We start from the raw sequence: 27,984 nt of genomic DNA on the forward strand, positions 1-27,984 counted from the left end.
TCGCATCTGTGTTGAACATGTCAGCTGATCAGTCACTTCCTGCTCATTCTCGCCCCAAAGATTGTGAGTAGATCACAAATATATATTTGTGTGTTCTTATTTCTTTCCTCTCTAACTTTAAATCATCACCATACCTGATATCGAAGAAAGCTTGGTTATTAATCTGTGTTCTGTTTCTCTCCAACTCTGTGTTCCTTTCGTACTCCGTTCACAGATATCCTCACCGGAAACCTTACCCAGAAGCAACAAACCCTCACACCCAGATTAACAACCCCGTCGTAAGCCTTAGAATTCCCTAGCTAGTTATTCCAATCCTTTCCGACACTTTCTTTTGATTAGTTAGAACTCATTAAAGAAATCTTCCCTATCCCTTACACACAGAAAACCTACCATTAACACCGTTAACCCAAAAAAGCTTTTTACCAACCTTTATATTTCGATTTTTGAATCATTGAACATTCTTTTTGAAGAATTAACGTACGTACTCCTTAGACTCTGATCAAGTCTTATTTAAAGAATACTTTTAATAACCAACCCCTTTCCGATTCTTTACGAACAGAATCTCATTCAATCATGGAAGAAAATCTAGGATTCGTCTCAATCCCAGCTGAAGACCTACGCCTTATCCGAGCTCAGCTTGAGCAAGTCAACATCGATACTCAAACCAACGCTCAAAACCATGCTCGCGAGATTGCCGAACTTCGCAATCAACACCACCTAATTTACCAACAACAGTCTAATCAGATCCACCAATTAGAAGCCAACCAGCATCAACACACCAATCGTGCTAGTGACCCGAATAAACCTGATCCCTTTCGAGCCGAACCCAGAAAGTTTGGCGGTCCTGGCGATAACGCGAATTTATGGATCTCGGAATTGGAGTCCAATTTTAAGATGCATAAGTACCCAGAGTCCGCCTGGGGAGAAATGTTGGGTTCTTATTTAGATGAAGAAACTCACATGTTCTGGCATGGCATCCGAACTAAGCAAGGTGGAACCATTACCAATTACCAAGACTTCAAAACTCAATTCCTCGAACACTACAACTTCGACCTCATGGTTGAAGAAAATTTAGAGAAACTGAAAGTTTGTTACTTCAAGCAAAATGATCTCCATGATTACATCTTAAGGTTCCGCAAGATCATGGCTCACATGCCAGATGACGAAATGAACTTCAAACAACGCAAGTTCTTTTTCCTCGACAAGCTCCCCGAATTCTACCGAGACAAAATCAACAACAGAGAAGAATTACGGAAGAAGCAAGATATGGAACTTGTCTATGCCGCTGCAAGAGAAGCAGAGCGAAGCGCGAAAATCAATCATCGCGGCTACAAGAACTGGGACACGAAGTCGAAGCGCGAAAATCAATCATCGCGGCTACAAGAACTGGGACACGCTTCCCATCGGCACAACCACCATGAGAAGAAACCCCAGTTCAACCCTTCCCATCGGCACAACCACCACTACCGTCCTTCAACTAGCTTCGGTAAACCTCACGCCGTTACAAACGGCTCTGGCCCGATGGATCTAGACTTGGCCGATCTCGCCAATGTCGAGTGTTACTCCTGTCACGGTAAAGGACATCGCGCTAACGCGTGTCCCCGCAACAAAAACAAGTCGTCTAACTCTCATAAACGACGACCCAACTTCTCAGGAGATAGACGCAAGCCAAACTTATTATTGATCAATCATGATCCTACTCTCCCTATTCAATCAACTTCTAATTCTCTTGATTCATTCATTCCACCCTTTCAAGATTTTGAATTACAAGAACAGGCTGAATTCACCACTCCTTTCTTTGATTCTGAAGGACGAATGCTCGGCGCTTCCAGAGAATCTTCAGAGAGTCTTGACGGACCCACTGAAGACGGTCGCGAATCCTTAGCCGACTACCAGAAGGCCTACTTGGAGAAACTCGAAAACTTAGACTCCAAGGCCCTGTTGGAAATGCAAGAAGCTCGTGAAGCAGTCGCCAAGTTAATGGAGGATGAAGTCAAGAGTGGATTTCGGTGCTGTAAGTCCTGCAAAGCCTATGGAAATGAAGATAGCCCTCCTACCGTATCTAAAGGCATCGATTATTTCTCTTTAGATGGACTTCGCATCGATCAAACCGATCTCAAAAGATCTCTTTCAACTACTGAAGAAAACGAGTCTGAGATCTTACCCGCTCACGATCCAGAAGGAAAAAACGATCTCTATTATTCCAACCTCGAAGACCTCATCAACAAGGACACTAGTATGAAGAGGTTCAAATTGGATCGTTCCCTCATTGACGGATATCAATACACTAGAGCCCCCTTTAATTCTCCCGTCGCTGAAATTGATCGCCTAGATTTAGCTGAAAAAGAGTTGGAGTGTGTAGAAGGATGGAACCATATCCTCAGTTCCACCTACACTAGCCAAGCCGAATACGACGACTTCGACTCAGTTTGCACACCCGACGAGGAAGATTCAAGTGTCAAAGCCGTCGAGCACCCTTCCGACATCGAATTTGAAATCACCTCTGATATGACTGATTATGAAGATCTCAAGGCTCGCGCTGTTGACAATCCTCCGGAACCACTTGACTTAAGTACAGTAGAACTCGCTGCCCAGCAAGGCCCAGGTAAAACTTCCCTTCCAATTTACCCTTGCCAATGGCGTGACATGCCCTTGGACGCAATTATGGATACTGGAGCAGCTGGAAATTATATTTCCTTGGAGAAAGTCAAGACTATGTTGAAATTAAACCCGAGAAAAATTAAGATTGATAAAGTTTCTACTCAAGGTGTTCGACTAGCAAACGGAGCTCAAGAAAAATGTTCAGAAACTGCCACCTTTCAAGCAGAAATTTATCATAAGGATACTTCAGAAACTTTTAATTTTACGATCTCAGCTTATATTCTTCCTTTACCCAATATCTCGCTGATCTTAGGTCTCCCTTGGCACCGAGAACACAAGCCAGCCATTGATTACGACACTGGCACTTACACAGTCAAGAAACACTCAGGTACCTTCGACATTCAACCTAAAGACTGTGAACCAAAGCTATTCACTATTGACAACAACAACTTTGGTCAAGGTTTAGAACGAGAAGCAAAAGTGATTGCTCCCGACTGTTTTTCAGATGAATTAATTATCAAAGATCGTAAGCATAAACATTACATTGATACTGGAGATAGTAAACCTATTAAAACTCACGGTCGCCCTCATACTCCAGCAGAACATGAAATTATCAATCAATTCATTAAAGAAGGATTAGAACAAGGCATCATTGAACGCACAGACTCACCCTGGAGTTCACCCTTATTGCTCGTAAAAAAACAAGATGGATCAACAAGAGTCTGTGTTGACTATCGAGCACTCAACAAGGTAACAAGAAAGAATGCCTACCCACTCCCTCGTATCGACGACGCTTATCAATTCTTATCTGGTTCTAACGTCTTCTCAACTATTGATTTGAATTCCGGATTTTGGCAGATTCCCATGGCCCCGGAAGACAAGGAAAAAACAGGTTTTACCTGTCGACAAGGACACTTTCAATGGAAAGTAATGCCTTTTGGATTATGTAATGCTCCCGCTACTTTCCAAGAAATGATGAACGGTGTTCTAAAAGAAGTTATTGACAAATTTGCGCTGGTTTATTTAGATGACATCATTGTTTACTCAAAAAATAAAGAAGAACATATCGAGCATATCAAAACTGTCTTTGAAATTCTCCAAAGAGAAGGATTAGTTGTGTCCGTGAGGAAGTGTCAATGGGGAAAACCTTCCTTACTATTCCTTGGACACATTGTTGATGGTAATGGCATCAGAACTAATCCTGACAAAATCGCTAAAATTGTTGAGTGGCCGATTCCCTCTAATATCTCTCAAGTGCGAGGATTTCTTAATCTATGTACTTACTATAAACGCTTCATTCTCAAGTTTTCAACCATCGCCTCTCCTTTGTACAAACTCACCGAAGGATCACCCAAACCAGGAACGGCAATTAAGTGGGGGAAGGAAGAGAACTCATCATTCGAAAAACTTAAAGAAGCGTTATCAAAAACAGTTCCATTACAACACCCAACCCCGTTTCACCCCTTCGTACTAGACACTGACGCATCTGGAACTAATATCGGCGCAGTGCTACAACAAGACTCAAGTTTTGAAATTCCTAAGGTAGGTAACTTCGACTATAATAATTATCAAAAACAACTTAAAAACAATAATCTTCGTCCTATTGCCTTTGAATCACGCAAGTTATCGAAAACTGAACAAAACTGCAGTGCTCAAGAACGCGAACTTCTCGCGATTATCCACGGTTTAAAACACTTCCGCGGTTTTGTTGAAGGTTCGCCTGTCTTAGTCCGCACCGACCATGAATCTTTAAAATATTTTAAAACACAAAAACATGTTAACAGAAGACTGGCCCGTTTCGTAGATGAAATAGAGTTCTTTGACGCTCATATCATCTACCGTCCAGGAAAAGAACAGTTAGCGGCCGATTCTTTATCAAGAAAACCTAACACCTCCTCCGACGCCGACCCTCCTGAAACAGCTGACCCTCTCTTCAACATTAATGATCAAGAAGACCCTTTTCACCAATTGATCGAATACAAATTAAAACTTGAAGCCGGAGTTGATCCTAGCACTATTGGAACTGGAGACTTCATCGTGGATGGAAAGAGATTGGTGAAAATTAACCTTGATGACCTCAGTGCTGACCAACTAACTGTACCCACTAGCTTAAGAGAAGCCGAAGCCATCTGTTTTCAAATTCACGAAGATCTCGGTCACAGAAACGAGAAAGACGTTATCGACGCCGTACGAAAACGTTATTGGTTTCCCTCTATCTCGAGAATTGTCAAGGAGGCCCTTAGTTTGTGCGCTGCATGTCAAGTTCACTCCGCACCAAACCAACAGCAAGCTCTCCCCTTACAAGTCATACCTCGAGGAAAACCCTTTCGTAAGTGGGGCATGGATTTTGTTGGACCACTTGTGAAGACTGCTAACAACAACCAATATCTTGTGACAGCCATCGACTATGGCACAGGTTGGGCGTACGCGAAGCCACTAACGACGACTTCAGGAGACGCCGCAATCAAACTCATCAAGGAGATGGTACTCAACCATGGAGTACCAGATGAGATTGTCACGGACAACGGTTCCGAATTCATTTCGAAACCATTTCAAGATTTTCTCAAAAGCCTCGACATCAAACATGTGCGAACATCACCCTATCACCCACAAGCTAATGGCTTGATTGAAAGATTCCACGGTACCCTCATGAACAGCGTCCGTAAGTGTTGTAGTCCCTATAACCAAGATCGATGGGATGACTACTTAAACTCTTGTCTCTTCGCTTATCGCGCTTCTTATTCTCACTCAATGAAAGCCTCCCCTTACTTCATGGCTTATGGAGAAGAAGCCCGCCTACAATCAGAAGCTGTAAGTCGCACATTTGATAGTTCTTTAGAGAACCTCGAACTGATCCACAGACAACGAAACATCACAGTTCACAAACTCAGAAATAAACGAGAAGACCTCATTAAGCTTCTCAATGATAGAGCTGGAGAACGATACGCTCAAACAGAAGAATCTTACACAGAACGTAATCTCAGACCAGGTGATCGAGTCCTCCGATGTTTTGAAGGAAGACCCTCCAAACTCCATCCCAAATGGGATGGACCATTTATTATCCGAGATGCATTCCCAAATGGTACGTTTGAATTAATGACCTCAAACGGCCATGTCCTACAGGCTAAAACTAATGGTTCCCGACTAAAAAAATTCAAAGGCACAACGGATGACTTCTATTTCGCATCTCAACGATTACACGATCGAGACCAGCGAGCTAGAAGACGATCTCGTTAAATACATCGACCTATCCAGCAGCCTGTTCAACATCATCAACGAAGATGTCGCACCAGAAATCCTTGATAAATTGTTTGCCAAACTCCAATCATTAAAATATCTTATTTTTGAAAGAAAAAGGCAGACGATACCAACTCAAAGGAAAGGCAAAATGGTAAACTAGGAAGTTTACGGTCTTACAGAGGGGATGATGTGATTCCCAATTTCTCTCTTTGTCCGCCTAATTCCTTTGTTTCTCTCTAGACGCGCTTTTCAGTGCTTTTCACTTTTCTATTTCTTTTCTTCTTTTGTTTCTTTTCTATGTTGCTTTTCTAAAAAGACGGATCTTGCATAGATCCGTCCCGATCATCATTGTTACCAATTGTAGCCCGGATCCAGTTGTACCGGATCCGGCCATTCCTACTGATCGTAGTCATCCATTCCAAGGCTATCCCTTGCCTCATATTGTACTACATCTATTTCCTTATTCGTATCTTACTTGTAGACACTCGCGTATATAAACTGCTCGCATCTCTCAAGGCAATGGATTCCTCAAGTCACTTCCTGCTCATTCTCGCCCCAAAGATTGTGAGTAGATCACAAGAGGACAAGAGAAAGGATGGTGGATGGCGAAAAGGGGTGTCAAGTGGGTGAAGAGTGTTGAGGGAGTGAAATTCGAGTGGTTGTAGTTCGAGTGGGTGAGGTTGATTGATCGAGTTGAGGGGCAAAAGTTGCTTTTGGTCTCAAAAGCAGCCTTGAGGCCGCTTTTGAAACTGGACAAACTTTTGACCAAAAGTACTTTTTGATTTTGATCAAACGAACTTACCAAACGCCGCTGTTTTTGATCAAAATCGAAAAGTACTTTTGGTCAAAAGTGCTTTTCGGTTTTGGTGTAGCTTTTGGCCAAAAGCTACTTTTGGGTTTCAGCCGAACGGGCCCTTACACTTTTGCCCTCTATCTTTTACATACAATATTGAGGGCAAAAAAAGTTGAGTGCAAAATTAAATTTTGACAGGCATTTCTCCACTTTTGCACTCTTAGAATTTACACTCAATAAGAAGTGCAAATCATTCAATTGCAAAATTCCAAAGGGCTACCTCACAATTACAATTTTACACCTTACTTTTTGAGTGCAAAAAACTCTTGACTTGGGGAAAAAATCACTAAGTGACCCAGCCCTTCCCACATCACATAATTTCTCACCAAGACAACTTTGCAATACCTGCAGTGTAATTTTACAAAGGACCACCCCCAAAGTCCAAATTTACACACAGAAACAAACTTAAATTCAACAAAGTCCCATGCTGCGTCTTGCACCCTTTGAGCGCAGCAAGGGACTTATGACAGACTCATACGCTTTTGCTTGTGATGGGGATTCCTTTTTGTAGGGAAAATTTTTCCGTCTTATAAAACATTTTTATGTGTCCAAGGATTTTTTCGAGGTAAAGAAATTGGTTGTTTGCCTCCTTGAGAAGCATCCATTCACCAAATAAAAAACTGAGGAAACCAAGCAATTCTCTCTCAGTTTCTTCTCAAAGTTCAAGATTTGCCAGTGTTTTCAAGGGTTTTGTTGTGTTTTTGAAAATCACGAGGCAATTATACACACAAATACAGGGCCAATTGGACAAAAAACTTGAACTTCAAGAGCCAGTAGAGGGAGGATTCCTCCAATTCCTCCAATCCCTCAGTTTTTTTTGATGAATCAATGCATCTCAAGAAGGCAAAGAAACAACTTCTCTACCTCAAGGAAATCTGAGATATGCAAAAAAGTTTTATCAGGAGGCCAATTTTCTCCTGAAAAAAGCAATTCCCCTCACAGGCAAAAGCGTATGAGTTGGTCATAAGTCTCTTGCTGTGCTTGAAGTGTGCAAGACACAGCATGGGACTTTGTTGAGTTTAGAACAAACTCCATTGGTGATGTAGGCCAGGTGTCTCCCAGACATATCCAACCAATCCAACCGGCATACCTCTGTTCTGACCTTCTTCCACCTGCAATTTGGCAAAGCTCCACCACCACCAAGCACCCAGACATATTTGACTGATCCAACTGGCATACCTCTGTTCTAATCTTCTTCCCCCTGTAATTTGGCAAAGCTCCACCACCACCACCAAGCACAAAGACCACATACCCTTGATGTCAATAAAACAAAGCATCATCCATGTCTCCCGTTCCTCCCAGATCCAGCAACACCCATCATCTCCCACATCTTTGATCCATCTTGCGCTTAAAGTTACGGTACCTCATAACTCTCAGAAGCCATCTTCACTTGACATCTATCTTGATCTAAGCAACACGAATGAAACTTACCACCCTGCGTAAAGGCCCATGGACCCTCATTGGATCCAACTCAATCATTTGACTTACCATCTCCTGAAAGCCGCTCTCAATCCCCCTCTCAAGAATTTGTCATCATGTTTTGGTTGTATCAAATTTGTTGACTGTATCAATTCTATCAAATCAATAGTTTCTATCAAATCAATCAGTTTTATCTATTTGCTCAAACCCATTATTCCTTTCAAAGTATTCAAATTCACCTTACCTCCTTTTACCATTCTCCAATGTCTGACTCTGAATACACCAGCTCATTGAAGGGTTGCTCTTCCCCTGAGCCAGTAGTTGAGAGAAATCATTGAAACTCAAGAAACTTGGTAGAAGCCAGCAATCAGGCTATTATACGTCTAACAGTTCTTAACACCGTGAAAAAAGGTAACACACCCATGAAGGTGACAACAAACAGTGTGTATGATAATCTAAACAACATGATAGAGTGAGTTATCTGGACTATATTTAATATAGATGTGATAAAAAATGAGAACTCAGTGAGCTGGTGAGGAAGAGAGGCTTGTGCAGGGTGTGTGATCAAATCTAGATGTGATTCAGTGACAATATTTAGTCAAGTTAGATATCTTGATGAATTAGGTCTGAGTTTGAAGAATTAAACTTTGTATTTGATTATAAATGAGTTTGATTTATCTGAGTTTGATGTAATGTAGTTTAAGTTGGAGATAATATACTTTGATATGTTTGAAACTATACTTTGTATTCTAACAGTAGTTAAGTAAGTTAGACAATATGTGTGGTGTCATCTATTTTTACATACATTAACCTGATATTACTCTGCCTACTCAGTAGTCAAGACTGAACCAGGCCTCAATTTGGACAAGCCAGTCGCATCTCTCCTCCCTGGTATGTTGACCTGGTTGTTCAGTTCACAACAACAATGGTAATGATATTGCGGATTTTGAAGATGACTTGATTACAATTATCACAGAGTGATCAATCCCGACGTGCATTTGGCCAAACTGATGATAATAAGTCAGATTCTTTGCTTCTGGTTTGTATCATATATCTGAACACTTTCTTTGTCTTCTCTCTCAGGTCCTCTCTCAACTTTTGATTGTACCAAACCTTTTCATCAAGTGACTTATGCACCGGCGAGTATACTTGATGACTGATGGTGTCAAAGAGCCAAAGCCATCTAAACTGGCATGGGAGTGCCTGATCCTACATTTTTTTATCAAGCGGCCAGCAGAAGCTAGCCCAGTCAAGTCTCTGTCTCCTCCGCCTGCACAGCCGAGAACGTTGCCAAGGCCAAGAAATGTACTATAGTGACAGATAAGGAACTCAGTTGACCAGAAGTGGTGCAAGAGGCTGTGAAGAAGGGCAAGGCTAAGCCAAAGTGGAGGAGAAATAAATAGCAAAAAATCTTGTCATGAAGCTTTTCATTTCTATTTTTTTAAAGGATGGCTATGATTGCAAAGGTAAGCACGGAAGTCATCAAGTTTCTATTTGATCTCTTGTTATTTGTGTGTTGAGATCTTTATGGTGGCCCCAATGAAATACATATTGGCTGATTCAGTGGTGGAACTCATTGTGCCATGTTTATTGATTATGCAGCAAGAAGGTGTCTTGCTGGGAAAGTATGTGATGTGGGAAGGGCTGGGTCACTTAGTGTTTTTTTCCCCAAGTCAAGAGTTTTTTGCACTCAAAAAGTAAGGTGTAAAATTGTAATTGTGAGGTAGCCCTTTGGAATTTTGCACTTGGATGATTTGCACTTCTTATTGAGTGTAAATGCTAAGAGTGCAAAAGTGGAGAAATGCCTGTCAAAATTTAATTTTGCACTCAACTTTTTTTGCCCTCAATATTAGCCGCGTTCAAACCTGACCCGGTTTCAAAAAACCCAGTTGACCCGGTGGAATTTTTGGCTGGAAGCTGTCAAGAACTGTCAATGGATACACAAAGTTACCACCAGAAAAGCAACTGGGTAACCGGGTTTTTGTGTCAACCGGGTTAGGTTTGAACACGGCTATTGTATGTGAAAGATAGAGGGCAAAAGTGTAACTTGGTCATGTTCTTTTACATTTTTACACTCAATAATTTACACATGATTTTTTACACTTCAGAAAATCAGTCAGATTGAGTGTAAAATTGCATCTGACCCCCCTACACATTGATTTTTACACTCAATGGAATTTTCACCCAATATTGAGTGTAAATCGTTGAGTGTAAAAATCTATTGACCCTTATATTTCTCTGTTATCAGGAGACTTTAACAACAAAGTCCAGTTTGTTAAATATTCTCAGAAAGATCAGTCTCAGACACCTTCTTTAGATCTATTATATCTTCAGGTTATCCTCTTTCAAAGCACTGTATAGCCCTTGTTGTGCTATAAGTACTACAACGTAAGTGGACACCTGCCTGCGTATCAAATATCCAGCCCCTCAGTCCAGTCCAATCAAATCACCTTCACCTTCACTGTCACCGCAGAAGAAGTCTTCTACAAAAGGTACTAAGTCCAGCAAAAGCACTAATAAAGGCCAAGGAGAAGGACATCTATCACTGGATGCTGGCAAACAAGGGGGGGATTCAGAGGCTAAATCAAAGCGCCAGGCTAAGCCTGTTGGGAAGAATAAAAAATAGGTAAATGTCTTGGTTTTTTTCTTTAATTTGTTTGCTTGTTCAGGTTGTGTGCTTCAATTTCTTCAAACAAATATCATGATCATGATTGCAAAGGTAAGCGCAGGAGTCATTTCTTTCCATTATCTCTGAGTATTTGTTATTGGTGTTGTTTTTGTGAGCTCGAATGGAGGCCTTGGTGAAAGTGAAATACAAACAGGATGATTAAGTGGTGGAAAAATGGGATCTTGTGAGGTGATGTCAGAGAATGTCGGAGCCACCTTGTCAAATATCAAAAAGGAAAAAAACTCTGTCCAAAGAAATTTGCCCACCTTCTGATGTTCAAAATTGTACTTTGGGGGGTGTAGATGGAGATTGGCACTCCAAGGATTTGCACTGCTGATGGAGTGCAAGGGATTACAGTGCAAAATTGCACTTCTGCAGCAATATGTCCAATTTTGCACCGGTGTTGTTTACACAGCAAAAGGAGTGTGAAAAATCATGTGTAAAATTGTAGTTTGGCCCTGGGTATTTACAACTTTACACAACATTTTTTACACTTGGGGATTTTGCACAGATCCAGTGTAAAAATTTAAGTTGACACTCCACCAATTTACACTCGATATAGAGTGTAAAATGGTCAAGTGTAAAAATCTCCTAACCCATAAAGAACCTAACATCACATTGTCAACTTTTTTCTAATGAATCATGATGACTGTAACAGAATGTCATTACCCCATTGATGACTATGCTTATAGACTTGTATGCTTGTACTTGGACTCCCGTGTGCTCTTATCTATTGATTGCAGAGGTTCACCCAAAACTCATGTTGCAATAACATTATAAGTCATCAAGCATCTTCATCTCTAGTCCCTTGACAAGTCACCACAAGGTCCCAATACAGAACTAGGATCATTTTTAATGATAATCACAGATCCCCTGTGTTCCATTGTGTTCTGAGTGTTTATGATACCACCATTAAACAAACCTTGCAAGCCTTAATATCCAAGACTAGAAGTTGAATTTTTTTGCAAGCTCTCAGGACTTGGTAAAACTTTTATCTATGCAACCTGATGATTTTAATGAGAATACTTTTTTGGGATTTGGGACCAAAAACTTGATCATTTTCATCAGGGACCTTTGCAGTAGCTTCCTAAGGCTCTATGAAAGGGATTCAAAAAATTTATTGCTTGAATTCTCTGAATGGTTTTCAACCTAGATGGATTTCAAATTGTTATGACTGAATACCTGCAGATCCATGGGGGGTCCATGGCTACGCCACAGTAACTCTACTTTTACCCCCTATAGAGCCCACCCAGCTCATACTCCTGGCTCCTTCCACATCCTTGATGTGGCAGGACCATAGACTGAGTAGCTGAGTGTCTGCTCTCACAGGTTAGATCCCCAGAATTGACAAATCACCTTGGCTTTTTTCTATTTCCTTGCACACAAACAGTGATGGTATATGATATCATTTTTCTGTAAATTTCTAAAACAATTTACATAGCATCATAACCTCAAATTTGATGTTTAACACCTTAAAACTCAGGTTTTTGACAGTTGGGAACTCTATGGAACACAAGTTTTCAAAACATGAGCCTTGAAAATCACAGCAGAAAAATACTTCAGAGTAATTTCAGGCACTTGTATCTTGAATCATAGATTTAAAAGGAAAAAACAGAGTACACTTTCACATATAGGTCTATCAGTTGTAGTGTACAGTCCCCTCCCAGTGGTTTACGTAATCATTCAAGTTCTTCAGCAGCGGGGCCGGGGCCTGTTGCAAACCTGATGATTACAAATCCTAGGTGTGGGGACGTGTACAATGATTGAAACATTTAAAGTTGAACATGATCATAGAATTTGGTTAAATTTATGTGTTGGAGCCTGAGGAAGAAGTTTTGGCTTTTACACATTTGACCATTGTTGATTCCACAAGAGATACCCTTCTTCCCTTCCCAGCTGCCGTTATGTATTAGTATTACTATGGCACTCTTCCCCTGTATTTAAACCATGTTAAAAGTATAATGAATGATCATCATTCATTTTTTTGTGTTCAGAATCTGACAGGTAACATCATCCTGGATCAGATTCTTGAACCTGTTGGATGACTAACACTTTTTCCAAAATTTTTGAATTGTCTTTTCTCGTGTGCTTGTCAACTTAGTTCTTCTGGGAATGATATGCCCATGCTGAGAACTCTTTCGATCTACTTTCAGCTTCTCTCCCATCAAGGTTTTCTGATTTGAAAGTGATGAAATGTTGTAGATCCCACAATCTCTCCAAGCTTATTATACCTTTTATAATGACTCGCCTTGTATTTGGTGGTTTCTGATCCCTGACACACAATATTTTTGAAGCAGTTGATACTCAGTATATACATGGTTCATTGGAAGGGTAAAGCTTGCTCCTGAGACCCACCTCAAACACTTTTATAATTAGTTGGTCTCCGCTATGACTTTGATACATGTCGGGTAGAAGTGAATAGTAAAAGCTTGGGCATGTCTTGCATAGTGAATATTGAGAATTGCAATTGTCAATTTGTTGGCGTCAAATGTTTGGCCACAGACATAAAATAATTATACAAAGTTGATTGAAAAAGATTGGAGACAAGAAAGGAAGAGAAGAGAAATAAGTTTTATGAGAGTATCCTAAATTCGTATGGTTATGAATATGATTCTACTATACAAATCAAATTTCTCAAGAGGTCAAACTCTTTGAGGTTCCATCCATATCAATTTACCATGAGCATCATCATCATAGTTTAACTGAACACAAACTTTATCATAATCTTTCTCTGTACAACTTTTTCCCACTTGATTGACAGACATTTGAGAAAACTTTTCAGAAAGATTACCAGCACAAGCAACGCGAATGATCTGTGTCATATCATTTGGATCAAATTGAATAGGTTCATTCAAATGAAGAGGTAATGAGATTAACCTTTTATAAGATCCAACTAAGACAGCACAGATCAAAAAAAATGGAACCAGAATGATAGGAACCATTGAAAGAAAGGTAGGTCCGAAGATACGGCTTTTTGCATCCCATCCCATTGTTGAGATTATCCAAGTACCATTAAATTCGCGTGAGATGTTGTTTGGTAAGTGGTTTCGATCTGGTGCACGATTGTCTGTAGAAAAGTGGGCTCGAAAAAACTTTTGAGGTACATTGACAATCAATATGTTGTTCTTGGACTTGAGAGCCTTTAAGAACACGTCCCGCCAGGCCATCTTGGATGGAATATGACTCACTGTTGTCGCAAATTCTATCACACCGTTGAAGTAATCATCCTGATTGAGGTGAGGGAAAGAAACCAGCAGTCCCGAAGAAGAACCCCATCAAACAGATCTTATCAACATCAAGCATTATTTTTTTGACAAGAAACATACCAGAATCGTGTCCAATTTGTCTTCCTCAGGCCCCTCAGGAGCATTGTCAGACACTGAAGAGATATCATCGGCAAAGGTATTTGCCCACATAGTTTGAGAGCTAGAAACTATTGCCTTTGTCAACATGGCAAGGTACTTTGAAAGAACCTGAGTATTTTCTGACATCTTATGGGTTGCATTGAAACTAGTTTGGTTAATCGTAACACTTGAGTAATTGTACAAAACTTGATAAGTGCCAATCGTCGGTTGGATTTCACACACAGTCGGCCTCAAGAAACCGTAATATGATCCGTTTCCAGCCAAAATGAGAACTGAAGAACATACTTCAGGGTCCGCAGAACAAGTTGGTTTGAATTAAATGCTGCGCACCATGATTTCCAGTTGATTTAGCACCGGTCAAATCTTGATCGAAGCAAACATGAGCAAAAGCTTGGCCCATAATCTCTGTTGTCTTGTTTCTCAGTCCCGGGATGTACCGGGAGGTAGTCGTAGGCACATCTGACATAAAGAGACATTCAGTGGGGTGCTGGAAATTCCACTAGAGGGCGGCCGCTCACCAATTTGTGTTCCATTCGGGCAAGCTCCGCTCCAAACCCAATCAGAGAAACTTTGATTACGAGGCAAAGGTGACTTCCAATGTTTGAACAGATTTAGTTGAATGCTAGCACAAGAACTTGCTAAACCAGATGAACCTATAGCTTTACATGAGACCCCTCCGCGTAATCCCATTTGATAAGTTGTATAGTTGATTGAAGTGCTAAAGACAGTGTCATCTGCTATTCCATCGACACAATAAAGTTTTTTCATTTCAACTGCAGTGTCATCTCCGACCAAGTGTCCATCCTTACGTAGATCGTGATTTACTGAGCGCATTGGTCCAGCGGCCAGAATTCCCCCTGTTAAATCGCATAAAATTGTTCAAACTTGTTAAAAAACCATATTGAAAAGATGCTCACCAGTAGGGATCGAATACGTCGCTCGGTTGAGCGTGAAATCACGGGGATATCCGATGTGAGTGAAAGCCGCTGACATACCACTAGATACAGTTATATATCCAGATAGTGTCCTGACCTTAGGATTGGGGCCTTCTGAGCTCCGCAAAAGTGGAATCAAAATGAGATATCAAAAACATTCAATAAGAAAAACTTACCTTCATCATCCCAGCCTATCTCATCGTGTAACATTTTTCCAAACTCTGCTGTACTTAAATCAATTTGTTGGCCTGACACATGATGGCTTAGCATCATGGGTGTTGGTGTCAGAAGAGTGACAAAGCTATCATGGTGAGAAAAGAGAATAATTCATCAGCCCTGTGGTATGAGTTGGTTGACAAGTATTCCTAATCACCTGGATGTCATCAATTTTAGTACAATAGTACTAGCTACGGTCATAATCGAGATCCTTAAATGAGATTTCCGAAAAACAAATGATGCTCTTGAAACATCAATGACGGCTGAAAGTTCAAAGAGTGAAGTAGGACTCCAAGTCAAAGTAGCGGTCGTATACAAAAGTACTGCCTTGGAAAACCCACTACAGAGGCTGCCATGTTACTGTCTTCAAATTTGATATCTTCACAAAAACATATATCAACTTACAATGAGCATAATACCGAAAGAGATGTTGAAATCGCCGTGACGCAAAAAGCCATCATCTTTGGAGAATCCTTTGCCCATTGGGCTACGCTTGGTGGTAATGGAATTTGACACAGACTTGTGACAATAATGAAACCAAAAACAAAGATCATAACACATAATTCTCCCAATACAATCGACCATGCGTACGGCGAGAGAAGTTTTGAGTAGATATATCTTGGATTGGGGTCTGGGCTGTGTAAAAGGAGGAAAGAAAATATGTCAGTATGATTTCAGTCTCGAGGATCTGATGTGTGATTCATCAAATTGGTAAAAGGCTTTTGGAATGAGTGCAATAATTCAAGTTACCTTGCATCTGATTCCGATTTGTCATCGTCATCTGTGTTTAACAGTGAAAAGCTTCTTGAGTTGTGGCCGACGTCTGCTTCCATGGAATTTGGGAGATGAATATTCCGCGCGTCTTTACTCTTCCAAGGGTGTAACTCTATGGTGGTGAAAGTATCTTCAAGAGCTGTGGTGCGGGCAATAGACGAAAATGAGTCTTCATCACAGCTTTCAGAATCCATATTGGCCTCCGATGATGGATGTTTGATTTGAGGTGGCATGTTTGTGATCTGGGCATATGCAACTCTTCAATAGTGAGGAGGTTTGCTTTTGAGCTGTCATTGGTCGAAGCTTCGACCGAATTCTTAACTTAACAAAGTCCCTCTATTCAGATATCTCACCTTGATGGAATTTGACTTCTTTCGATGCACAGCAACTTCACCGCGCTCAGCAAGATACATACTTCAGCGTGAATGTTTGGAAGTACTTACTCAACTTACTACAGTCGATTGCAGAAAGGTTGCCAGATTGGTCAACCCTCTGCCTCGCACCTGATCCGTGCGCTCGGCTATAAAAGGTTTAGATTCAACTTTTTTTTATTTTTTTCTCAACTTTCTTCCATCACGAATCTCTCCGTGGTGGAAATATCATCCAACAGTTAACCTACGATGGAACCGGAGGACCCTTGCCATTCTCGATTCTCCTGCCACTTCCCTCCCTCTTTCTTGAGTCGTTCTCCAATTTCTTTGATTTCACGAACTTGCGATTCCTCGTTATCTTTCTCGATGCCTCAGATATCATTTCATCCATCGCACGTAAGTCATCTTATCAGGCTTCTATCACATATATTTTATGTTGATTTTGATTTCTTTTTCTCTTTTTGGCTATATAGATCAAAGACTACCCCAACCCCTTTTTCAAACTGACACTCTCGCATGCCCACTTTTGCTTCACCAACTCCAATGCCACAGTCCCTGATGCAACCTCTTATTTTCAAGTGGCTATACTGATCATCATTACGTGAAAGAATTCAATTAAGTGATGGAGCTTTATAAGTTGTTTTTTAAAATGATTTTGTTTATTGTCCAATCGAGGAAAATGTTCATTATGTATATCGGATTGATCTTAAAATTTCTTCTATAACCAATGTTTCTTTAATATTGAACTTCTTTGATACTTTTGATTGGCTGATTGTCTGACTCCTAATAATCAGCAGTACAGAAATGGAGAAGTGGCAAATGTTTGTTTGATTTGTTATACAAAACATCAAAAAAAAAATTGAGATTTGTTCGAACAAGTTTTGAGACTTTTGAAAGTTTGTTTTAATTGCTAGACACAAAAAATTTACAAACAAATGATAATAAAATCATTGGGATCTGCTTGAATAACTTGTGAGATTTTAGCTGATTTTTTTATTTTTCCAATCGACAATGTTTCATTGATATTTGTTCGAACAACTTTTGAGATTTTAGTTATTTTTTTGATGAAAGAAAGAAATGTTCATTTTTTTTATTGACACTTGATTGAAAAAGGATTATGAGTTTAGTTGAATATTTTTGTCGATATAAAGAAAACAATAATCCAATTGATGTTCTGCTTGTTGATGAGTGATATTTTTCTTAGTTTGTAGGCTCATAAGTTCAAAACATATTGAACTTGCATTGATGATAACAAGAACAGAATACGAGTTGTCACAACCAGAAGTATAAACCGTGAGAAGAAATACTAGCATAAGCATCAATCACTACAAGTCATGATATCATCACCAGGAACTATGAGTCGTGAGATCACAAACGGAAATATCATAAGGACATATTTTGTAAAAAAAGTAAACACTTGTCTGGTACAAGAGATAGCTTGAGTACGAGACCTCCCTAAATCATTCATATCATCTGTACAAGACCTCCCTAAATCATTCAGATCATCTTGAAAGTCAGCATTGTCATTGCTTGTGATGGTGTCTATTTGAACAGGGAGTCGGGGTAGCTTTTGATCTATAAGGTCAAAAAAAAGAAAAAATCAAAATCAAAGCCGAAAAAAAGAAAAAGAAAAAAGGTTCAGAATCCACATTACATAGATGTGATAGAAGGCATGATAAGATGATTTACGTGCAATTAATGAAACCATTGGTTTGATTTTGAAGCATTAGGAAATATGTCGAGGTATTGGGAAATTGGGAAATGAGAAAAATCCGAAATCGACTAATGAAAGGGAGGGAAGTGGGAGGAGAATCGAGGAGGGTGAGGGTCCACCAGTTCCACTGTAGGTGAGCTGTTGGCCGATACTTCCATCATGGAGATATCGGTGATGGAATAAAGTTACAAAAAAATTAAAAAAAGTTGGAACTAAACTTTCTGTAAGCGAGCGCACGGATCAGGTCGAAGCCAGAGGACTTGACCAATCTGGCAAGCTTTCTGCAATTGACTGTACATATGAGGCTGTTGAGTTTTGCGCACGGTCTTGCACCATCACGGGAGACTACTCCGAGTTGAGTTGTACAGATTGGATCAAGTTTGTCAAGATTTCGTTAGACACATGCACCCACTGTGATGCCATCGAGAAGGAAGGAAGAAAATAAAAATCTGAAATGACGGTCATGAGGGGCAGTGCTTAACCATTTCCAAGTGATTTCGTTGTTTGGTACAGCTTACCAGGAGATGGATTGCGTCGAGTCTTTTTTTACCCAAGACAAATCGACTCCTTCCAGCCTTTAACTGGGAGCTTTCTGGCTCTCGTCAATGAGCTGTGGCTGCTGAAAGTTGGTTAGGCCAAATTCAATTGTGCTTCTCGTGTACTTTTTTTCTTGGCAACGATGAAAAAAAGTGTTCTTGAAAATGTCTCACGTTGCTGGAGTTCTCAATTCTGAAAAGTTTGAGGTGGATCGAGAAAGAAAGATGAGAAGAATTACTCATGAGGGGCAGTGCTTAAACCATTGCTACAAGGTGATTTGATTTCTTGGTCAATTGGCGAGTTTGATGAGTTGAGTCCACTTGGAATGCTTGATGCACTATTTCCAGCCTTGTGAAAGATGTCAGAGTCGATCTTCATATGGACTGAGGAGGCTTTGGGTGTTCCTTACTATGAGCTTAATGACTGTGAGCGGTGAATGTTTGTCGGGCCAAATCATCTGTCGCTGGTTCAACAAGACCACTAATAATAATATAACTGACCTCAACAAGCCCACCGTCTCAACACTCAGTTCAGTCAGACTCGTCGATCTGAACTTGTGAGTAGGCTATCAGCTCGCTCATCTCCTTCAATAAATACTTTGACTCTCAACAGTTTGAGATCGTGATACCCCGCTTTCGTTTACCTTTTGCCCGTCACAAGTCAACAGATATTGACTTTTCTCATCCTTAACACCACTTTTTTGTTATACACATCTTTCAACATGTCTGGGGCCCGCAAGACCAAGATGAACCTTTCCCTCCTCACATGGAGACCTCGGGATTTACTCGCTGACATCCAGTCAGCAAACGGAGCATCTCAAAATCCAACTTCGTTTGTGCATAGGGTTTTCAGCCTTGTTGACCATCTTCTCATCTCCGCTTGACATCATCATCACGAAAGAATTGACCTTGTGGCAAGCTTTGGAGAATTCATTGGTACGGTCACCCTTATGATGGTTGGTTTAGGAGGTATTCAAGTAAGTTTTTTTCATTTTTTCGCTAAAGCGCGACTCCGACCACTGTGATCACTCGACTCCCTGCGCGATTCCACCTATAGGCTGCTGGTACTTCTAATATAGCTAGTTTACGCCCAGCTGCCAGTCAAACCACTGCCAGTACTGGTACTACTGGATCAAGTTCTATTAACACTGTCGCTTCCGCCGAGGTTTGCTTTTTAAAAACGTGTAGTACAATCTCAACCTGTGATATACAAAGACGCGGTGCAAAGATACAGGCTATCATATAACACACATCTGAGACCACAGCATGTCTGGCGGTGTAAGGTTCTTATGAACCTTCACTTGATACTTTGAGAAGGACACTGTGAAACACAGCAAAAGGGTTTTCTAGAACCCAAGATATCTGAGTTCTCATTTGAATACTAACAAGAACCCAACCTTGTTCAAAAGGATGGAGGCTCTATGATCAGTCCTGATATCTCTTGGGAAAAAATACAACTATACACCAATAATGAAAGATAGAAAATGTGAAAATGACTTTACCTGGTTCTGAAGGATAGAAATAAGAGTATATCAACCACTTAAGTCTAAGGCTTAATAATTAAGTACATGTCTATATATGTGTGTGTCTGTGTAATGACCACAAGTCTTACAGGTGGCTGTGGAGATGTGCATCTTGTAACTACCCCCCCAGACTCAAGGGGTATTAAAAGCCAGAATATTTGGCTTGAAAGCCAGATCCCAAGGATCCCTCAGATTTTGTCTTCAAGCAAAGATTCATCCAAGAGACCAATCCAACAGCATGGAAAGGGAAGGAATTTGTTTCAATTTAAGTCATCCCTTGGGGGGCCGCTATCTGAGGACTCCTTGGATGTCTGCCTTTAAGGCAACTGTGCTGCTGTGATTGATACTATGTTGGTACAGGTTTCTACATATGGATATCTTGAATATCACATGGTACATAACCAGGAGTATATGTAATCAATAGCCCTGGACCAGGGCAATCTCTTGGAACACAAGACATGGTCCCAGCCTACCGGTACTCAAAAGAGACCCCATAAATTGTCTGGCTAGGCTGGTTTGACAGCTTGATGGTATGCTATCTCAGTGCTGCCCAGGGGCCTCTTATCCTTGATGTGTGTCACTCAAGGGACCAGTTTGTAACTAACCCACTTCAACCAGCAGAGGTTTACACATGATGCATCACAATTTGATTCCAATGAATGAGAGAATCACAATATGGTGTGCAAATTAGCCCAATTTGTATGCTGTAATTCCCAATACAATGTATAAGAGAGGCAGAGACAAAACCCAAGTCAATCAGTGACACATGACTTATATGAGAACAATGGCAATAGTTGTTCCCTACAGAGGTTTGTTATGTTTTGCATGTAGCAATTTACTGACAAAAAGGCAATGGTTTGCCCTCAATTCTCTAGTATGTAATGTAAAAACTATAGATTGGAACACTTAAAGCAGCACTACAAACTAAAATAGGATGAGTTTGCAACAATATTTAGAGCCTTTTGCAAAACTCTTCAGAAACGCATGATAATTAATCAAACTTGAAACCCCTCATTACACTATAGGGCCGGTCACGGAGCCAACTCTGGCCCTGTGTAGACCCAAGGGGCTCCAAAAATCACTCATGGCCAACCAGGGCACACTTTGAATGCTTTATAGGTCCAAAATGTGGCAAAAATGACATGAGTTCAACCTATAATACCATTGTATTTGTATCAAAATTGATCTAGAGGCTATAATAAGCCTACTTGGACATCAAAAAGTGCTATACTGAGCTAATGCTGGAAAGATTGATTTTTTTGTTCATTGAGCAAAAACACAAAACAGCGCTGCCAACATGCTCGCAGGATGTTTGTGACTAGGTTTTGGTGTGACAGGGTGCGGACAGCCCGCTCTCAAAATGTTGTTGGGCAGCGCCGGGTCCGGGTGACTGTTGACAGCTCTATCACACTATCAGTCGGAGGAGGGCACTGCATTTGCAGGCCTCTTGCATCCACCACACATCCCACTCCCGCCACAGAATTCACGGTTACACGTGCTACACCACCAGTCGTTTCCTGAAGTATGTATAGTGCCACCAACAGTACTAGTACGACCATGGGTGGTTAGAGCACTTTTACTGGGTGTATTACTCTTGAAATTCTTTATCATCGAGCTCAAGGTCGATTGGCCAAAGACTTGATTGAATGATACATGAATCATGAACATGGCTGAGAGAGTTTTGAGATTCATGATAAAAGATCTGTTTGGATTGATCAAGTTTTAGTTATGTAGAATCGTGAAGAAAGATCAATGCATTAAATCTATCAAGACTCACTTTGAACCTAAACAAATTGAAATTTCAAAAGATTATGTGTAGGTTGAGATCTGTCTAAACCAATCAAGAGAGTAAAGATAATGACCAGATATAAGCTAAATAAGTTTTGAAGATATCTTTGAATGGATCATGTAGCCGGTTGGCTGATTGAAATCACAGGGAAACATACCGAACCGATTCTGCACGTTAGAAACACAAATCAATAAGATAATTGAATAGCGAACGAGTGGTCAGTAAATCAAGTGCCCTTTTATAATCGCAGGACTGAGAAGCTGATCTCCGACTACTTCAGGTCATCAAATCCTGGAACACGATGCTGCGTTCCCTTTGTCTTTTGTAGAGTCGTATCACGATACCATATACCGCCTAGACGTGTCCGAATGTCGTAATATCCAGGAACTGAGTTTGTGACCTCGTATAGAAAATATCTTTAAAGTATCGATCTTCGCTTAAGTTATGTAAGTATTTCAGTGTTTTGGATTTCCTTTGCTCGACGTCATAAGAAGTAAAGAAGTATGATGGTCAATGGAACGAATTGTGAAGCCATCATCAACAAATGTCACAAGTACCAGGTCTTGAATAGAATAGTAGCAGCGCTCGAACACGATCAAGTGCATGAAAATTTTAGGAGGCCTGGAATACGAGACTGTTTGAACCCTGTGCAATTAACGGGGGCCTCCTCTGGAGCCTGTGATGAGGAAGGTCATAGTTCATCCAGGGGGCGTCTCTGCGGTTGGTGAGGCTCGTGTTAAGCTAGGTAGAGATCAAAGTTAGAGAGTGTCATGGTTCTACAGCAGGGTACCCGATGTCATCAACAGGCAGTCAGTCTACCAGAGATGACCCAAGACAAATCTCTTTCACTCGAAACACAATTCTCGTCTACTCAACCCAATCCATCAAGCTTAGAGAAACACCAGCATTGACGTGTAAAATAAGTTAAATTAAAATGAAGGTAACTTTATCTTGTGGTCTGATTGGAAAGAACTGTTTTCTAATCAGAGTAGACCATTAAAAAAAGAAATCTGATTTCTAAAAGTGTTATTTGTAAATTAAATAAACTCTTGAATGAATTCTTTAAAAAAGAAATTTGTTTAGATTAATGTCATGCAAAACTCAAAGTACAATATATACCTACAAATCTTAATTTCTTAAACTGATTATATACACTTCAATCCATCTCACATAGATTCTTCTTTTACCCCAATTATCATACATACATTCCAATTTGTTTTTGTTCATTCTGCACTGAACTTTTACAAGTTTAAAAATCCTAAGGAAACAGATTCAATTTCAAGCAACTTGAAAAAACTAATAGTACAGATAGTAATACACAATCTCAAACTAATTATTCCTTTGCAGAGTTCTAAGTTATCCAATTGCTTAGGGTCAAGAGGATTTTCTTTCTCAAGTTCAGTCTTATACATAAAGAGTTAATTTGAATTTGGCTTATAGATAGTAGTTTTTTTTCTTCCAGAGTGAGGTTGAAGATCAAGAGATAAATAAGTTTTCAATTTCCAAACTCTTGATATGTAGTTGAACACATTTTTCATGAATTCTTTCTATTTTCTTTGAGGGCCATACATTCTTCTAAGGCTTATCTTCCTACCTCAAAAAATGTATATCAAAACCCCAAGACAGTCTTGTTGATCTTCATCAGCTATGACATCCAACCTTAAACTCTTCATCTAGTTTTCAATCCTTAGATTTTCTAATGAATACCAAATGAGTCAAAGCTTTTTTTTGATTCAAGAATAGTATGTAGGTTATATGTTTAAAACCTAAAACTTCACACTCTTAAAAACTCATTAATCACTATAATCAAAATCAACATATGCAATTTTTGCAAAAAAGACATCCAAAGTTTCTTCTCTGATTCTTTAAGTTTTACACACAAAAAAATAAATAAATACAAAAAAAATCGTTTCTTTGTCTTTCTTCAAATCTTACAAAAAAAAGAGAAGAAAACAATTTGAAAAAAAAAACGTTTTTGAAAAAAAAAATCTTATAAAAATTTTTGGTCATTTAAACTTTGTATTAAAACCAAAAAAAAACTTTGTCCATTGATTGAAAAGAAAAACAAGTTGCAAATTTAAAAAGATCCAAAAAGATCCAAATAACAAAAAAAACAAAAAACATTTATTATAAAAAGAACAAAAGAACCTATAGTAAATAAATAAATGATCATAATCAAGAAACTTCTTTATACCTGATCATACAAAAGAAAAGAAAACCTCATAACGAGATCTGATGAGAATGTTGTTGTTGATGATGATGATGATGATGATTAGGTAGATCAGAACGTTTTTCCTTTAACTGATAATTCGTCAAATCATGTGACTGATCCAAACTTCCCCCATTCATCTTCATCTTCCCAACACCTGATCCATCTTCCACTACCTCTTCTTCTTCCACTTCTTCTTCTTCTTCTTGATCCTCGTCTTCTTCTTCAACAAAAACTAAAAAAAAAGACAAACACATCTATCAAAAAAAAAAAAACTCCTCAAACCTCCAAAAATATAGAAATCAAAATCCCACTCACTTTCTCTATAATGAACTAAAATCGTTTCAATCGCTCTACACTGAGCGCTCATTTCTAATAAAGCATTACTATTATTCGGATTCCCATTCCCATTAACTCCAATCAAATCATTTGGTAATGAGTCTTGAGGGAATTGATTCGAATGATTCGGAATTGAAGATCTTGATTTAGGTGGACTTAAAAGTGTGGGACCAAAGATGACAGCTAGATTTGATGAACTCATCGAATTGATCGATTCGTTTCTTCTTACTCTATCAAACAAAAAAAACAAAAACATCATCCGAAAGGTTAGTTTGAATGTCATGATTGAAAATGGAAATCTAAATTGAACTCTAACTCAACTTATCTAAATGTCCCATTAAGTATTTCAATGTAGCATAATTAGGATCAGGTAATTCATTGACTCTTTCATGTAACCTAATATGTCTTAACCTATCATTCTCAATGCCTACAAAAAAAACAAAAAGACCGATTCATCAAAACCACATTCCTTTCTTCCAAACTCATTTCTTTTTTTTTTGAGAAAATCTAACTTACGACCAGCTTCAATAAACCCAGGATAAAGATTCCAAGTCAATAAAGGTTCAGGTAATTCTCTTAACCAAAGTTTCAATACTCCAGTTAAATCATTCAATTCCGAAACATTTTCAAGCTTTAAATTCAAATCCACACCTTCAACATCTAAAAATCCCACCAAACCAAACCCAACCCCATCAAGAAACCCCAAATCAGTCAAAAAAAAAGAATGAGAATAAGGGGAAAAAAAGAACCCACCTGAATCAAGTTTCGATTTCAATTTAGCAATCTTAGAAGTCGTACCCGAAAGTCTATAAACCCCTACTAATTCCAATCCACCAGCTCTTTCAATAGCCTTCACACACCTTTCCAAGATCCTAGGCACACTATTCCCATTAGATCCATTCTGTTGAGTTTGTTTAGATAATTGAAGTGCAAGATCTACTCCAAAAGATTTCTGATGTTGTTGATCAATTTCCATGGAACTTTTAGGTGAACCGATCATCGGAACTGTCGAACTGATCGGTTGTAGATGGTTTAGATTCGGATTCGGATGGTGTGAAAGGTTAGGTAGGTTCGGAATCGAGCTTAGATGGGTTTGGTTAAAATGAGCTGCATAGTTGGCCATGTAGTCTTTGAAATCGGATCGGTTATCGATCGATTTGATTTGGAATGATAAGGATTGATGGGCTGGTTCTTGATCTGATGCAGTTGGTAAACTTGAAATCGATAATGCTTCATTTAAAACTATGGATTCGGTTTGAGTAACATAGTTGGTTAAATAATATTGGATTCCTAAATCGATTTCATCTGAATGTTCTTTAAGTGTCTAACCAAAAAAAAAACCCACAAAACAATTCAAAACACAAATAGACGATTTTTTTCTTCTTCAAAAGCTTTCAAATCACTTACTCTTAAGATCCTAGGTAATTGTAAATTAAAATACTCTTGACGAACTTGTTGAGTCGCCAAGATTTGAGCTCTATAAAGATCCGAGACATTTGACATTTTCGCCCTCGCTTCTTCTTCCATCTTAGCCAACTGACCAGCTGATTTGACCGATTTCGTTGTTAGTTTAGAAATCGCTTTGGTCATCAATTGACCACCTCCACTACCCCCACCACCTGAACCACTTCCCGAATGACCTGAAGGATGATGAGATCCCATCATCTCATTCCCACCTCCATTCTTCGCAATCAACATCTTTTCCAACTCTTCAGCCGTTAACTCAAACTTCAACTTAGCCTTCTCAGCTGCCGCCTCAGCTTCCGTCACAGATTTCTCTAACCTAAATCCGATATCTTTATTCGATTTTCGAACCCTTTCGACTTCTTTTGATACATTTAATAATTCATCCGATACGTTTGCTACCTTTATTGAATGTTCGATTCGTTCTAATCCAATCTTTTCATGTACAAACAAAAAGTTTCGAAACTGATTGGAAAAACTACCTGATTTGACTTCTCCACCCGAATGATTATAAATCTCCAAGGTCGATCTAGATAACCTACTTAACTTTTGTCCATACTCTTCTTCTAATTGTGATTTTTTCTTTAAAAAACTTGACACCTCTCTTGCTGATCCGATCGCTTGTTTTAAGCGGTCTAAGATCAATGGTAATCCACATTCTAAATTACACAAGGTTCTTAAAACTCCTTCGTCAAAATCGATAGGAACCAATCCTGGTTGGTTCGGGTTCGATGAATGGTTTGGTGGTAAACTTGAAGCTGATGAGAATGATTGAGATGATGAAGGGATGATGGTTGCATTACTGATTGAAGGTCTTGATGGATCGAGTGGTGATGAAGTATTGATAGGCTAAAACAAACCGAAAAAAGAATTGAAAAAGGTTAGGTTGAGTTGAATAAATTAGAATCAGAATCAGATTGAGATTGATACTGAACTGGTACTGGTATTGGTGGTGGAGGTGGTGGTTGATGAAGTTGATTTAAATCAGATAAATGCATCAGATTAGTATTAGTAGTATTGATGATAGTAGGATTTGAAATAGAAATAGATTGAGATCTATTTGAAGTTGAAGTAGTAGAAGAAAGCACTAAGGAAGATAAACGTTTAGCTCTAGAAGTTGATTTTGAAAAGAAACCAGGAGAATGAGGAGAAGAAGGTGAAGGTAGCGGTAAAGTTAGGGAAGAAGAAGGAGAAGAAGTAGGAGATTGAGTTAGAGTTGAATGAGATTGTAATTTTCTAATTTGAATGGGTGAAGTGATACTTGAACCTGAACTTGAGTTTGTATCTGAAGTGGAAGTTGAAGTTGGTTTTGAATATTTTGAAGTTGAAGAAGGTGATTGGTTGTTTGATAGTTGATATTTCTTGTTGAGTAGTAGTGTTGACTGATTGGAATTTGAAGTTTGAATTTCGATTTTAAATTTTCTTTCTGATGATGATAATGCTGCTACGAATAGCAATCTTCAATATTTCAAATCATCTTGCTCATCCAGTCAAATCAATTCAATTCACTCCACTTACCTTCTTTCTTTAAGTTTTCATTAATCTTTCCTTCAACACTATCATTACTCATCATCATCATCTTTTTCTACTACATACCATCAATCGGATTCGTGAGATTCATCATTTCAAAAAAAAAGTTAAAACATTAAACACTCACTTTCGAAATTCTTTTTGGTGAATAATCAAACTTGATGATCGATCGATTCGATTCCTAAACCAAAAAATAAAAAAATAAAAAATCATCAAAATCGAAATCAAAAAAGACGATTGATCATTTAAACTTCATTTAAGGAATTCTCATTCACTCTTTTTGGTGTTGTGATTTGGAAAATCAAATTTAATCAAATCCTCGTTCTTCTTGTAATTTATCTAAGTAATTTCTTCTTGTAGTTTTGTGGTAAAAGAGAAATTCTGAGAAGAAATTCGAAAGTTTCTATGATTGATGGAGATTGTAATTGATTTGTAGTA

The 27,984-nt window shown here is 39.2% G+C and overlaps 3 protein-coding genes across 3 annotated transcripts; 1 reads left to right on the forward strand and 2 right to left on the reverse strand.

Annotated features, from left to right (window-relative positions):
• Nucleotides 1-13,423: 13,423 nt before the first annotated feature.
• MELLADRAFT_84888 (uncharacterized protein) lies at nucleotides 13,424-15,780 on the reverse strand (the record flags this gene model as incomplete). Its single annotated transcript, XM_007408532.1, has 8 exons — nucleotides 13,424-14,008; nucleotides 14,108-14,430; nucleotides 14,477-14,605; nucleotides 14,665-15,003; nucleotides 15,064-15,195; nucleotides 15,258-15,382; nucleotides 15,455-15,624; nucleotides 15,703-15,780. 8 exons carry the CDS (start codon nucleotides 15,778-15,780, stop codon nucleotides 13,424-13,426), a joined length of 1,881 nt encoding a protein of 626 aa, XP_007408594.1.
• Nucleotides 15,781-19,414: 3,634 nt separating this feature from the next.
• Nucleotides 19,415-21,153, forward strand: MELLADRAFT_105064 (uncharacterized protein; the record flags this gene model as incomplete). The annotated part of the gene is made up of 5 exons (XM_007408271.1): nucleotides 19,415-19,491; nucleotides 19,594-19,669; nucleotides 19,750-19,857; nucleotides 21,010-21,024; nucleotides 21,112-21,153. The coding sequence occupies 5 exons, from the start codon at nucleotides 19,415-19,417 to the stop codon at nucleotides 21,151-21,153; spliced, it is 318 nt and encodes a 105-aa protein (XP_007408333.1).
• A 2,878-nt stretch (nucleotides 21,154-24,031) lies between these two features.
• On the reverse strand, nucleotides 24,032-27,766 carry MELLADRAFT_116036 (uncharacterized protein; the record flags this gene model as incomplete). The annotated part of the gene is made up of 9 exons (XM_007408531.1): nucleotides 24,032-24,448; nucleotides 24,532-24,782; nucleotides 24,874-24,979; nucleotides 25,069-25,212; nucleotides 25,306-25,876; nucleotides 25,960-26,865; nucleotides 26,952-27,460; nucleotides 27,535-27,601; nucleotides 27,674-27,766. 8 exons carry the CDS (start codon nucleotides 27,593-27,595, stop codon nucleotides 24,225-24,227), a joined length of 2,772 nt encoding a protein of 923 aa, XP_007408593.1.
• Nucleotides 27,767-27,984: the final 218 nt, after the last annotated feature.

Source organism: Melampsora larici-populina (assembly GCF_000204055.1).
Source record: "Melampsora larici-populina 98AG31 unplaced genomic scaffold MELLAscaffold_12, whole genome shotgun sequence".
In the NCBI taxonomy this organism is placed as follows: Eukaryota; Fungi; Basidiomycota; class Pucciniomycetes; order Pucciniales; family Melampsoraceae; genus Melampsora; species Melampsora laricis-populina.